This window comes from Malus domestica, chromosome 07, assembly GCF_042453785.1.
Source record: "Malus domestica chromosome 07, GDT2T_hap1".
NCBI classification, from domain to species: Eukaryota; Viridiplantae; Streptophyta; class Magnoliopsida; order Rosales; family Rosaceae; genus Malus; species Malus domestica.
Window position 1 is genome coordinate 4,850,252 of NC_091667.1, and position 15,665 is coordinate 4,865,916.

The 15,665-nt window shown below is 36.6% G+C and overlaps 1 protein-coding gene across 2 annotated transcripts; it reads left to right on the top strand.

The window, feature by feature from the left end:
• The first annotated feature begins 4,653 nt into the window (after nt 1-4,653).
• Nucleotides 4,654-10,023, top strand: LOC103438648 (SUN domain-containing protein 1-like). 2 transcript variants are annotated; one of them, XM_029105224.2, is made up of 3 exons: nt 4,666-6,013; nt 9,434-9,767; nt 9,861-10,023. In XM_029105224.2, the coding sequence occupies exons 1-2, from the start codon at nt 4,949-4,951 to the stop codon at nt 9,728-9,730; spliced, it is 1,362 nt and encodes a 453-aa protein (XP_028961057.1). In that variant the 5' UTR covers nt 4,666-4,948; the 3' UTR covers nt 9,731-9,767; nt 9,861-10,023. The 2 variants fall into 2 exon arrangements, with proteins under 2 accessions (XP_008375408.2, XP_028961057.1); XM_008377186.4 differs by having other exon boundaries at nt 4,654-6,013; nt 9,434-10,023.
• The last annotated feature ends 5,642 nt before the right edge of the window (nt 10,024-15,665 follow it).

Consider the following 15,665-nt stretch of genomic DNA (forward strand, 5'->3'; position numbering starts at 1 on the left):
TAAAAACTTTAGGTCGTCCATTCATTTGACAATTAAATATTGTAGGTACCCTTTTTATCTTTATTTGGAATCTTTTGTTGGGTGGGTTAGTCGGGTTGGACTTCAACCAGTTGGCCAACCCAATAAGCTCGGGTTGACATTATTGAAATTCATTTCCACCCAAGAAAATAGGTAAGTCAACTCACCTGAACCATTCTAAGGCGGGTTGAGTTGGGCGGGTTTCACGGTTTGGGATTATTTACTTTCTTTCTTCTCCTGAAGGTGAGTATGATTGACAAAAAATTCAAATACATATCATATTTGGCTTAAATCATGTGAATTTGGTGTTGCATAATCACTACTTGTTACTTGATATTTAAATTCACTATTGAAATAACAAGTGTGTTTAATAACTTTTAGATTTATATGTATTAATTTGTAATCTACATGCATGTTCAAGAATTGTTATTTGGGTAAGTTAGTTTTGTTCGAATTAATAACACTTCAACCCGACTCAACCCACATATTTAATGGGTGGTCGGGTTAATAATACTACTTTCTATGCTTGACAATTGATTTTGGATACAAAATCGTATGTTTTCAGTGTTTGCATCAACAGTGAGAAAGATTTTTAAAGGTATTCAATAAAGAATAATACTTGGCTACTCAAAGAATGAGTAGGAGTTCCTACTCAAAACTGTTCCTGTGACATCCCACATTGCCCAGAGGAGTGATCCTTAAATGTAAATTCTCATCCCTACCTAGCACGAGGCCTTTTAGGAGCTCACTGGCTTCGGGTTCCATCGGAACTCCGAATTTAAGCGAGTAGCGCGCGAGAGCACTCCCATGATGGGTGACCCACTAGGAAGTTCTTGTGTGAGTTCCCAAAAATAAAACCGTGAGGGCGTAGTCGGGGCCCAAAACAAACAATGTCGTGCTACGGTGGGGAAGTGGGCCCGGGAAGTGATCCGCCCCGGGCCGGGATGTGACAATTGGTATCAGAGCCAATCACTGGCCGAAAGTGTGCCAATGAGGACGTCGAGCCCCTAAGAGGGATGGATTGTGACATCCCACATCGCCCAGGGGAGTGATCCTTAAATGTATATTCTCATCCCTACCTAGCACGAGGCCTTTTGGGAGCTCATTGGCTTCGGGTTCCATCGGAACTCCGAAGTTAAGCGAGTAGTGCGCGAGAGCACTCCCATGATGGGTGACCCACTTGGAAGTTCTCGTGTGAGTTCCCAAAAACAGAACCGTGAGGGCGTAGTCGGGGCCCAAAACGGACAATATCGTGCTACGGTGGTGGAGTGTGCCCTGGAAGTGATCCGTCCCGGGCCGGGATGTGACAGTTCCTTGCCGATTTATCAAATTTCTTATTTATGACCAAAACCGTTCATATTATAAATCACCCTATAAAGACCAGTTTTGCAGAAAATGAATTAAAACTAAGGCCATTTAGTCATCAAATAGTATAAAAACATATGAACGAAATTGGTAAAAGTATTACGAACCGTCTATGTATTTGCTACAATAGATGGACTAAACGATCTTGTTTTTAATTCACTTTTTGCAGAAATGATCTTTACAGAGTGATTCATAATTACAGAGTGATTCATAATAAGAATAGTTTTGATTATAAGTACAAAACTTTGTGATTCGAATACGAAAAGTTTTAAGTAGGAGTTCATACTCATTTTTGAGTAGCTAAACATTGTTTTTGCATAGATGGCTTCAAGACAAAGTTTGCGGCAAATCATATTAAGGACTTCAAGATCCTTAAAAGGAGTGGAAAAGATGCAGATATAAATTTTATAATTCATAAGTGATTAATAAAACACAAAGTTTGTACAAATTAAAGATTGAAGATTTTACTTAGTCCATATGCAACATCAACAAGTTCAATTAGTAAACAAATATATAAACAAGACAAAAGCAATTGAATCCACAATGGCACATGGCCATGCATTTGAAGCATTACATTTTGAGGAAATTGTAGCAATTGTCTCTCAACTTTAATTTTATTGGAATGGTTTATGAACTAAAAATTTATTACTATTGGTCATTTAACTCCACAAAATGTGCAGTTATGGTCTTTTTCGTCAACTCCATCAGAACTTCCATCAAAATGAGTAATGTTAGAAGAATAATTGCTACAATAGGGTTAAAGTTGAGGATCTATTGCTCCAATTGGATAAAAGTTGACAGACCATTGCTCTAATTGGATTAAAGTTGAGAGACCATTTATACAATTTTCTCATTTAGGTTTTCATATTTGCCTCTTGATTCAATCTCACGTACATTACACATGACTCATTTTGACAGAAGTTTTAACGGAGTTGACGAAATGATCATAGTTGCACGTTTTGATGAGTTGAGGGACAAATTATCATGAATTTTTATTTGAGGGATCAGTGCTATAATTTTTTCTTAGATTTTTATTTATTTCTTCTTTTAAAAGGAAATTAGCTTGCGGCTTCACCATCATAATTTAATTTTTTGAGGGCTGAAAAGACTTACAAAGACATTTTAGTCACATCCTAACCATTATTGTGTGATTTACAGAGGCATTTAAAGCATTAGATTGAACTTTCATAAACACACTAGATGTTGAAATACCATTTGGGTGGTTTTTGGAGGAGATTTTTATATAGTCCTAACTAATTCAAGTTAGTGTGGTGAAATCATCATTTTAGATACAAATAAAGATGTTGAAACGCATGCAAAACATGAGATCTCGAGGTGATCATCATTTTTCATCATTTTTTATTTGTGTTGTTAATGGCGAAGAACCAGTCATCATAGATGACATGATAAAGCTTTGCTGAATGATATGTTATTTGGTTTTAAGGCCTCAAATTTTTAGGGTATCAGTGGCAATTTGATCCACAAGTGCTCCATATCATTCCGTTTGTGTTGTTCACCTAGACGTTAAAGAGCGTGTGAGAATGTGAGACAAATTTCATATCAATAAGGGACCATGCAAGAACTTATGTTGATCTATTCCTTATATTGCCAATTAATTTTGGATAAATTACATAATAACCCATCAGGTTTGAGGTCTATTATAACCTCATACAACATCTTTAAAATATTTCACTTTCATACCTTATGTACTATTTTATTTCAATTTCATACATCCGTTACATTTTCCATCCATTGATCCGTTAAATGCTAACGTGGTTGCCAAATGTGTGCAACGTGGCAAAATTTAAATTTTTTTTTTAAAACTAAATCTTTTAAATATAAAAAAAAAAAAAAATAAAAATAAAAACTAAAACCTTATTCCCCTCATCCTCCTATCTTCTCCCCGCAACCCCCAAACCTCTCCCCCATCTTCATCTTTTTCCCTACAACCCAGAAAGAAAAAAAAAAAACCCTCTTCAGTTTGTCTTTCCCCCCTTTCCCCCTCTATTCTCCCCCATTTTCATCTTCTTCCCCCGACCCCCTACTTGCAACCCAGGAAAAAAAAAAACCCAGATCCCGTCTCGCCATCGCCGAGTTCGTGGAACGGGTGTGGATTTAAGGAGTGGGGGGTGTTTAGAGGAGAGTAGGGGTGTGTAGAGAGGAGAAAAAGGTGGGTGGTGGGGTTGCGGATGAGAGAAGGGATGGGGTCGGGTTCTGGGTGACCTACATCGCGGGGGGATGGGGGTTCTGGGTTGACCTGCATCGCGGGGGGAGGGGGTTCTGGGTTGACCTGCATCGCGCCGCAGGGGGGGGGCTGGGGTGGCTGGGGTGACAAGCATTGCACCAGGGATATGGGTTTTGGGGGATATAGGGTTACGGGGATCTGAGGGACAGATCTGGGCTTTTGTTTTTTGGGGGGGGGGGGGGGTGGCAATAGGTTTTTTTTTTAATATATATATATATAGAAAATTTAGGTTTTTTTAATTAAAAATTATTATTTTTGCCACGTGGTGTGTCACGTTGGCAGGCACGTCAGCACTTAACAGATTAATGGATGAAAAATGTAACGGATGTATGTAATTGAAATAAAATAGTACTTAAGGTATGAAAGTGAAATGTTTTAAAAATGTTGTATGAGGTTGTAATAGACCTCAAACATGAAGGGTTACTATGTAATTTACCCATTAATTTATACAAAAACCTCAACTTTCTTATGTGATAAACAAAAGTCTAATTATCACACGCGTACCCATAAAAATTTATTCATCAAAATCACAAGAGAGCATGGCCTGATAACCAAGTATAATAATACAATCACATGAAAACTTATAAATGTTTTTTAACCGATTATATTAGTTGGTGCAGCAAGCTGCAAGGAAAGAGATCATCTTCGAATCTCTTCTACCAAAACCACTAAATCAAGTGATCCGGACCATTAAAATTTGATTAAACCATTAAAGTTATTATAACTTTTAAAGAACTCATGTTTTTAACCGTTGAATCAAATTTTAAGGACCTATATCCCTTAATTTGGTGGCTTTGATGAAAGAGATCATGAAAGAATCTCCTTTCGTGCAGCATCACTATATTCTCAAACATAAAAAAAAGTTTTAACAAACAGAAAAACTAATGAAAATGATTTGAAAATTTTGAGTTTTAACGATAAGGACAAAATAAAATATAAAATAAATAGTATTAGGATTGACTTTTTAGTATAAAATATGATTTTTTATTAAAGTAAACAGTACCGAGTACCGAGTTTTTCGTTAAAATTTCTTGACAAGCTCATATCCCAAACTTGCCACAGTCGAAAGAGATTCAAACACCAAAGCGCCCAAAACCGTCGCGCCGGTTCGCCCAAATTCCTAATTTCTCATTCTTTTGTTTCTTAAATTTCTGTCAGATCGCTCGATCTCTAATTGGCTCAATCATTTCAAATCAAGCCCAAAATTCCCCCCTTATCTTCTAAATTTTTGCTTTCCCCCATTTTCCCTCGTTTTCAATCCTCAACTTTTCAATTCAAATTTTTTTGATCTAATCCAAGAAAACCCAATTCTCAAATCCAATGTCGGCGTCGACCGTTTCAATAACGGCGAACCCGGCGACGACTCGGCGGCGACACGTCGTGGCCGTCGATAAGAAGACATCCAACATCGAGCTTGTCTCCGCCGAACCCCAAACCCACAAAGCCGACGACACCGCCACCAATTCCAAAGATCTCAGCCACCATTCCATCAGAGGCGAACCGGGTCTTGACCGGTCCGCTCAACCCAAGAAAACCGGCCCCAATTCCACCATTTCGCCGCCTTCCAATCGCCGCTCTCGCAAAACCCTAGACGCTGATCCCAAGCCTCGATGGGTCACCGTCCTCCGAATCGTTTCCAAGAACTTAATTCTGCTTGTTCTGATTGTGGGTTTGTTTCAGATAGTCAGGAGACTTGCTCTTGGGCCTGGTGTAGCGGTTCCCATGGCTTTTTCGGATTTGGAAGGCCGAATAGCGGAGGTGGAAGCGTTTATGAAGACCACTACGAAGATGGTTCAGGTTCAAGTGGAGGTTGTGGACCGGAAGATTGAGAGCGAGGTCGGAGGGTTAAGGAGAGAAATGGAGAAGAAGATAGAGGATAAAGGGGTTGCGTTGGAGAGTGATTTGAGGAAATTGGAGGCCAAGAATGAAGGGTTGGAGAGGTCGGTGAGCGATTTGAGAAGCGTGGAGTGGTTGTCGAAGCAAGAGTTTGAAAACGTGTATGAGGATTTGAAGAAGAAGGTGAAGAGCAGTGAAGATAGCGTATTGGGTGCGACTTTGGATGACATAAGGGCCTATGCGAGGAATGTGGTTGAGAAAGAGATAGAAAAGCACGCGGCGGATGGACTTGGCAGGGTGGATTATGCTTTGGCCACTGGTGGGGCTTCCGTTGTGAAGCATTCAGAGCCATATTTGGTGGGGAAAGGGGGAAATTGGTTCTTGAAGAGTTCCAAAAATGGGGTGCATAGCGATGCTGACAAGATGTTGAAACCCAGTTTTGGTGAACCTGGCCATTGTTTTCCCTTGAAGGGGAGTAGTGGATTTGTCCAGATTAAGCTGCGGACTGCCATCATTCCCGAGGCTATCACTCTGGAACATGTTGCAAAGGTGATGCTCTTGTTCACTATTTTGTCTTTGTTAGTTCATGCATTGTTTCAGTGTATTTTATCTTTTGTATTTGTTATGCTGGATATAATTTAACTTCCGTCAATCTTCCCGTTAAGAAGTAGCTTTGAACCATCAAAGTAATAAATTCAATAAAATGTAGGCATTGTTTTAAGATTTTTCAAAGGTCTGTTGGTATTATCTTGCAGGCAATAATATGCTAGGAAATGTGGGATTGAAATGTATAGTCAATAACCTTCATGCAAGAGTATATCTATTGTAGTTATTGTTCTCAGAAATTTGAAGTGTTTACCCTATTGGTACCAAGTTGTTTCGGTTATTAGTTATGTTGACAGTTAGACTACAAAATGGTATGCTAGGCAGATTCAGTTCTTAATTTTGTAGCATGTTAGATAGTTAATTTGTTGGTGATAGTTAATGTGTTTGTCATTCTATACAGCATTGTTAGGCACTAGGCAGCTGACCACTGTCCCGATTAATGCCTAGGCATTTGAAAATTAAGAAAGGGCACCTAGATCTGCTAGGCACCTGGTTAGCCCGCCTTGACCTGCCTAGGTTGCGACTCACTTAGACAAAAAATAGATAACTTTCATTTTGCATTTTATTTTTCTCAATAAATTGTAAGAGACATGTTGAATACTTAAATGAACACACATTATATGCTTGTTCCCCATTTTTTCATTATGTTCCAATACTTCATAATATACATGTCATTCTATTTTGTAGTTTACGATGAAATTATACATATTTTAAGTATAAACAAACACTTATTTACACGAAGCCGCCTTGGCGCCCGCTTAAGCCCCGCCTAGCCGCGCCCCAGCCCGCCGCCCGACTAGCGCCTAGCGTCTTTTAGAACCTTACCATATAGCATGTAACTTTGAATTTGCAGAATTTCTGGGACGGGTTGAGAAGTAGTCTAATCTAGGTGAATTATCTTTAGGCTGGGTTTATTTTACCTTAGGTTGAACAGGCTATGCCTGCGTATGTCTTGCCTCCCTAGGCCCTGCCTTAGTGGAAGCCTAATGCTCTGGGGTGTTTGTCAAGAGAGATAAAATGGTTGTCAATTTAGTAGAGCTGTCTGATTTTTTGTTGAAGACTCACCTTCATTAGGTCTAAAGTGGTTCCATATCTACAACAACAACAACAACAACAAAGCCTTTTCCCACTAAGTGGGGTCGGCTATATGAATCCTAGAACGCCATTGCGCTCGGTTTTGTGTCATGTCCTCCGTTAGATCCAAGTACTCTAAGTCTTTTCTTAGAGTCTCTTCCAAAGTTTTCCTACGTCTTCCTCTACCCCTTCTGCCCTGAACCTCTGTCCCGTAGTCATATCTTCGAACCGGAGCGTCAGTCGGCCTTCTTTGAAAAAAAAAAAAAAGACATGTATTACACTGAAGGCTGTATTATGAGACAGATACACGAGGCAGAAGGGTTTTGGACCTGTGAATCTCTCACAAAAAGTGACAAGTTTCATTGCATTTATATTCTCATTTGAAATCCTTTGCTATCTCTGCTATTAGTTTGTTGATGGGCAGCTTTCATCTGCTTCTACTTTAAGCAATGTGGTATGCTATCACAGCGTTGATTTGTATGTAGTTTTATGTGCTGACTTATAATTTATACTAATATAAAATGTCAAAACATAGCTGCTGGTTTTGCATCATAAATCTCTAAAGCCTTTGTAGTTAAAATAAAATTAACAATACATGGAGCAATCTCTAACTTGGTTTGCAAACTAGTTCCACAACTGAAACCCTTTGAACCTACGGAATGGGCTTTAATCATGTCTTTTTTCCTACTATTTTTTGGAGGGTTTGGTCGCATGCTCTTAATTATATTAATATTTTCAAGTCTCCATATTTTGTTTAAGAAGTCTATGTTGGTTTTGAATAGTAGGCTGATAAAACTGAAACAGAGTTATTACTTTTATGAATTTTAGTTGAGGTAGGCTGTTTACGCTCTTTGCCTCTGGATTCATGTGGTAAAAAGATATGATAGAGTTGTATATGCACTTTTCTGACAAGAAAAACCTTTGATTCTTCTTGTCTGTTTGCTATTATGCACAAGGTTGTTGGCGTCCTAACTGGAATATGTTTGCAAGTTTATTTGATTTCTTTAATGGACAAACTAGAGTGCTTATGTTACCTTTATTTAACTGATTTAAGGATAATATATGGAAATGGTGCGTCTGAAAAGAAACATGTTTGATTTGGCAGATAACATGTTTGATAACTTATGTTAGTTATGGTAGGTGACAGGAAAGATTCAGAAACCAGCCTCTATTTGCTTATCGTAGGATGACTTGGGTTGTAAAATTAGGAGATCTGTAGACTTAAGCAGCAAGCAAATAGGAAAGGATTGAACCAGCAGAATCCTCTAGTTGTTACACTGGACTGATGTGGATCATGAATCCTACTATGAACTGGAACTCATAATTTATCAGTGCATAAAAAAGGTCAAATAATTTATTAGAAACTTTTTTTCTCTAAATAAGTAATGTTGCCCAGGAAACACTTAGTAGACAAGCAGAATTTCTTAATTTCTAGTGTGTGTATGTCTGTCCTGTTTTAAATGCCTTCCAGTGCCAGTTATGTATGGTTCTGGTCGCCTATTCTTTATACATGTGGTCTTGTGATGTAAACTAGACCCTAAATTCTATTGGGCAGGATATTTTGGTTTAACTGGAGATTAAATTAAGACTAAGGTGTTGCAATGAACTTTAGTTGTAAGGCGGCACCATATTAAGTATGTGAAAATGTTAGTCTTTGGGTACATTTTTCTGAATTTTTCTTTTACTATTTTAGAATGTATTTTGATTCTCCGTCTTTTTCCAGTCCCTACTGGACCAAATAATTGCCGTTCTGATTAGTTATATAAACAATTTACATATTCCCTCTGTCTTGTGGTCTGGCATGGCAAAATTGGTTGCAGATATTGTAGTTACTTCTGCCAGTATCTGTCATGGTTTGCTTTCCTTATGTTTAGAAAGCATTACTATAATTATCTTTTGTTAAACATGTGTTGTTTTCTGTGTTATTTGGTTACTAGCAAGGACCTCCATTAAAAAAGAAAAGAACCTGAATAGTCTTACTGATTTTATAACTATGCGCTGAAATTAACTTTTACAATAAATATTTGACCTGCTTGTATACTTCCTTCGCAAAGCAACTCCTTAGGATTACTTTGAGTTACTTCTATGGCGTGATCACTTTGTTGCTTTAATTGCACCAGTAGCATCTTTCCCTGTCAAAATCTTTTCTGACTTGAGTTCACCATCATTGCATTCGTTCTCTGTGTGTTTGAGCACCTCTTTGTGCTAGTTTTTCTTTTGATTGTGTTGATTGGTAGCGTCCTTAATATATGCTAACATAGTAACATATCTGTTTTTATTTTCAAACAGAGCGTTGCTTATGACAGATCGAGTGCTCCTAAGGACTGCAGGATCTCTGGGTGGCTGCGAGGACAGGATGATCCAGAAGTCTATACAGAGATTCGCCTGGTTGAATTTACTTATGACCTTGAGAAAAGCAATGCACAGACATTCAATGTCTTGGACTCGGCAGTGTCTGGCCTTGTCGACACAGTGAGGTTGGACTTCACATCCAACCATGGAAGCCCTTCTCATACTTGCATATATCGATTGAGAGTGCACGGACATGAACCAAACGCCGTTTCTATGATGGCCATGCAGCAGTAGCGTCAGTGCCATTCCATACCATACTTGTGCAGAAGCATTCTCGGGCCACGTTTGTATTAAGTATGAATTCATTTTCTCTCCCTTTAATTTGTAACTTGGTAGGTAGAGATCTTGTGGTATGTTTCTAGAGTTCTCGATATCGTGTATTGTCTCTGTGACATTTTAGTGTTATCTAGTAATTGTGTATCCATGTACTGTTAGGTGTATGTCATTTTCTCTGTGTTTTCCTCTCCATGCGCTCAGTAATGATATCAGGCACGGGCTACAGATATAGAAGCAGAGATTTTTCTAAATTTCGAGTATATTTTGGAGTATTATTATGGTTTGTCATTTTTTTTATTTGTGTTTGTTTCTGCATGCTTATTGTTCCATTGATGCGAAAGAGTACTTGACCTCAGACCTCACGAAGGTGGTTCCTCCCCCTACGGAGGAGCTTCTTCACTTCCGAGTTTGGGCGCCCCCTTGAACTGATATGTTTTACTTTTCGTCTTGATGACAAAAATTTACTTCAGAAATTTAATGGTAATCTTATTCTTTCGCATGCGGTCAAAATTCCAACAAAGTTTTAACGAGACCACATGTAAACACTCTACCCTCTTTCATTATCAAAACCCTAAATAAATAAATAAAACCGTTGATTTACGATGCAAGGTTGAATGATCAATATCTAAGTCTTGTAATAATCTAAGTATGTTGTTGTTTTCTTTCATTCACTTGCTAAAATGTTTCACTTATCTCAATCTCTTTTTATGTAAAACTTGGGGAAATGGATACCCAAACTAAATACAAGAGTAACTTTTGTAAGAAAGTCTGAAAAATTGGTATAAAACATAAAACAACTTTTTAGCGTGTAAATAAAATGACTAGGGGTGAGAAATTTCGCCATAAACCAATTTACTGATCAAACCATATCTGTCGGTTTATAATGGTATGGTATAGTTTTGGCATTTTTTCATACTCGGTTGGCATTATACTGAACCGACAATTAAGGGTATGACTTTGGTATTGGATTTTGTATACCGATGGTATGCCATGCCTACCAATATATATATATATATATATATATATATATATATATATATATATTTCTATTTATATATATTTCTATTTATATATTTTATGTATTTTTTACATGCTTGACATGTGAAGAACTGGAAAAATGTAAGTAATGCTATTTTTTTTCTTCTAATTCTAATTATAGTACTTCAATCCAATGTTTATTGATATTTTTAATTTATTATTCAATATTTCTTCTTATTCTAATCATACTTTTTTATGTAACATTTGAATTGAAATAGTTGATGGTTCTACATCTCAAGCAGGAATATCAATTTCAAGTGCTTCAAAGAATTGATTCATGGAACATTTCACATGCATTGGTTACTGCTACTTCAGTGATATTGCATTATCAAAACAAGAAGTTATTTGTTTTGGGATTATAATAAGGGGATCTTATAACCAGAAATTTTGAGTTTTGAGTTTTTTGTTTATACAATAGTTGCTACAATTGAATTTAGACAATTATATTAGTTAGACTTTTGAGTTTGTGAACTTATAACTATTTGGATTATGTTTGCTGACATTGTTGTTGGCTTATTAAGTTTTGATTTGATTTCCATTTTAATTTGTTAAGTCATGATTATATTGGCTTATCATCAATTGAAAAATTGTAGCAGCAACTTCTTTTTCTCTTTTCTGGTTTGTTGTTTACATGTCGGTACATGGTCTTGAGCTATTGTTTTTGTAGCTTATTTGCAAACTATCGGTTATGCCATTTACCAATCGAACCAGCCAATAATTTTGGTTGAACTGATTTTTGGCAATCGAAAGAAGACGGTTGGTTAGCGGTAACTGATTTTTGGTAATTATATATATATGGTTGGCAAGTGGCACAAAGAATTTAGCACGGATTCAGCTCTTATCTTCTTTTGTCATCCCTTAGTTTCAAACACCCTTAAACCTCTAAACCTCGTGATGTTTTACTGCAGTTTCTCTTTGTTGGGTGTTTAGTTCCGTTATCTTTTTTATCTTGTTTTCACAAGGTTATTCATCGGCGAATAAACATCTTATTAATGTTAATTTGAGATTTTTCTTTCTTGTAAAAAAAAAAACTTGTTTTGGCGAGGTTATTCTAATATTCAATATTTTTCTTCTATGTAAAAAAAAAAAAAAAAAAATTTAAAAAGATGGAGGTTGGGGTTGAAGAGGGGAGACCTACGGTGGTAAGAGCCCCCCGTTGCTCTGATTAAGTCAACGGGGTTTCCCTTAGAAGTGAACCTTCTCTCTGAGGGTCCAGAACTCTGCCAGCTTCTTTTTTCAGCGGCGGAAGGTCTGTTTTTTCAGCGGCGGAAGGTCTGTAAGCAACGTCCCTTGTCAAACAAGGCGGAATGAAAAGACCATTGCGCTTGCTTCAGGGCGGGCTTCTTATCAAACCCAAGCGCGCTTTTCAAAACCAAGCGCGCGAACACCTGTGTCAGGTGCCGTCCAGGGTGGACGAGCGATCAGGCCATAAATGCCACGACTGCGCTATAGGTCTGGCCCGCCCTTCTTATAACCCCTTCCAACCATCCTTAATGCCCCCACATGGGTCACAAGTTCACGTGACTGAACTCAGCAATTACAATTGCACGGGTCAACTATATAAAAGGATACGTTTCTGATTACCTGGTCGATGTGGGACTAACAAAACAAGTCCGCACTTCACATATTAACGTGAATCTGCTCTCTCTCTAATCTGCGGACTGCCATCATTCCCGAGGCTATCACTCTGGAACATGTTGCAAAGGTAATGCTCTTGTTCACTATTTTGTCTTTTGTTTGTTCATGCATTGTTTCAGTGTATTTTATCTTTTTTGTATTTGTTATGCTGGATATAATTTAACTTCCGTCAATCTTCACATTAAGAAGTAGCTTTGAACCATCAAAGTAATAAATTCAATAAAATGTAGACATTATTTTAAGATTTTTCAAGGGTCTGTTGGTATTATCTTGCAGGCAATAATATGCTAGGAAATGTGGGATTGAAATGTATAGTCAATAACCTTCATGCAAGAGTATATCTATTGTAGTTACTGTTCTCAGAAATTTGAAGTGTTTACCCTATTGGTACCAAGTTGTTTCGGTTATTAGTTATACTGACATCCGATTAATGTCTAGGCATTTGAAAATTAAAAAAAGGCACCTAGATTTGCTAGGCACCAGCCTAACCCGCCCAGACCCGCCTAGATTATGACTTACTTAGACAAAAAATAGATAACTTTCATTTTGCATTTTATTTTTCTCAGTAAATTGTAAGAGACTTGTTGAATACTTAAATGAACTCACATTATATGCTTATTCTCCAGTTTTTTCATTATGTTGCCATACTTCATAATACATATGTTATTCTATTTTGGAGTTTATGATGAAATTATATATATTTTAAGTATAAATTATAAACAAACACTTATTTACATGAAATATAATGGATTTACTTAAATTCGCCTAGTCTGCCTTGGCGCCCGCCTAAGCTCCGCCTAGGTGCTAGATCCCAACCTGCCTATATAGCATGTAACTTTGAATTTGCAGAATTTCTGAGAGGGGTTGAGAAGTAGTCTAATCTAGGTGAATTATCTTTAGGCGGATTTTTTTTACCTTGGGTAGAACAGGCTATGCCTGCGTATGTCTTGCCCTCCCTAAGCCCTGCCTTAGCGGAAGCCTAATGCTCTGGGATGTTTGTCAAGATAGTTAAAATGGTTGTCAATTTAGTAGAGCTATCTGATTTTTTGCTGTATTATGATGCAGATACACGAGGCAGAAGGGTTTTGGACTTGTGACAGCTCGTTTGAATGTGCTTTTAAAATAATTGAAAGCATTTTCGGTAAAAATATTTTTACAACCAATCTTTAGTAAAAATGCAAGTAAATTTAAAAAAAAACACTTAATGTGTTTCCTAGAAGAAGCACATAACTAGTGATTCTTGCATAAAACACTTTAAATGCTTTTGGAACTCAAAAACATTTTTTCTAAAAGTATTTTTTAGTTATTTTAAAGCACATCAAAACGAGTCATGAATCTCTCACAAAAAGTGACAATTTTCATTGCATTTATATTCTCATTTGAAATCCTTTGCTATCTCTGCTATTAGTTTGTTGATGGGCAGCTTTCATTTGCTTCTACTTTAAGCAATGTGGTATGCTATCACAGCGTTGATTCGTACGTAGTTTTATGTGCTGACTTACAATGTTTTTTATATTGTGTAATCTATACTAATATAAAATGTCAAAATATAGCGGCTGGTTTTACATCATATATCTCTAAAGCCTTTGTAGTTAAAATAAAATTAACAATACATGGAGTAATCTCAAACTTTGTGTGGTTGTGTGTGTGTTTGCATCATGGTCTAAAATATCCATAATATCCCGATATTTCCATCGAAATTTCCGTATTTTTGGACTATCGATATTTCCGATATCATCGATATTTTAGACCTTGCTAAGTCACTCATGTATCTTACCATGCAATGTATAAAGTGTAAAATATTGTACTAATTCATTATATATAAATGATTATGGTGTGTTTAAACTTCTTTCATTAATTACTATATATTTTCTACACTCACAATGTTTGCCAGCTCGCTATATAATCAACTTAAATAAGTTATATCTATCATGCAATGCATTTCCTTCCAATTTTTTGTGATAAACTAATAGATAATTGACTAAATAAGCATTTTGCAAAGTTTCAATAAAAAATTTCAAGTTTTGCTTACAATTTATGTGGTTTTTGTTCAATTTTTATCGATATCGATAATATTCCCATCGAAATTTCCGTGTTTTTAGACTACCGATATTTCCGATATCATCGATATTTTATATATTGGTTTGCGCACTTGTATTTTAAAGGATCTCTAACTTGGTTTGCAAACTAGTTGTGACAACTGAAACCCTGTGAACCTACGGAATGGGCTTTAATCATGTCTTTTTTCCTACTATATTTTTTGAGGGTTTGGTCACATGCTCTTAATTATTTTAATATTTTCAAGTCTCCATATTTTATTTAAGAAGTCTATGTTGGTTTTGAATAGTAGGCTGATAAAACTGAAACAGAGTTATTACTTTTAGAGAACTTTAACGAAAAATTCTTCGCATTTGGATTCGTGTGTTTAAAAGATATGATAGAGTTGTATGTGTACTTTTCTGACAACAAAAACCTTTGATTCTTCTTGTCTGCTTGCTATTATGCACAAGGTTGTTTAGTTTTGACCTGGCGTCCTAACTGGAATATGTTTGCAAGTTTATTTGATTTCTTTAATGGACAAACTAGAGTGCTTATGTTACCTTTATTTAACTGATTTAAGTATAATATATGGAAATGGTACGTCTGAAAAGAAACATGTTTGATTTGGCAGTTAACATGTTTGATAACATATGTTAGTTATATAAACAATTGCCGTTCTGATTAGTTAAATAAACAATTTACATATTCCCTCTGTCTTATGGTTTGGCATGGTAAAATTGGTTGCAAATATTGTAGTTACTTCTGCCAATATCTGTCATGGTTTTGCTTTCTGCATGTTTAGAAAGCATTACTATAATTATCTTTTGTTAAACATGCGTTGTTTTCTATGTTATTTGGTTAGTGGCAAGGACCTCCATTAAGAAAGAAAAGAAACTGAATAGTCTTACTGATTTTATAACTATACTCTGAATTTAACTTTGTGTACAATAATTCTTTGACCTGCTTGTATACTTCCTTTGCAAAGCAACTCCCTGGGATTAGTTCGAGATATTTTTATGACGTGATTGTAACATCCCACATCGTCCAAGGGAATTGATCCTCTATGCCTTATATATACATGCTCACCTCTAATTAGCACGAGGTTTTTTGGGAGCTCACTGATTTCATATTCAATCGGAACTCCGAGGTTAAGCGAGTTCGCACGAGAGCAATCCCA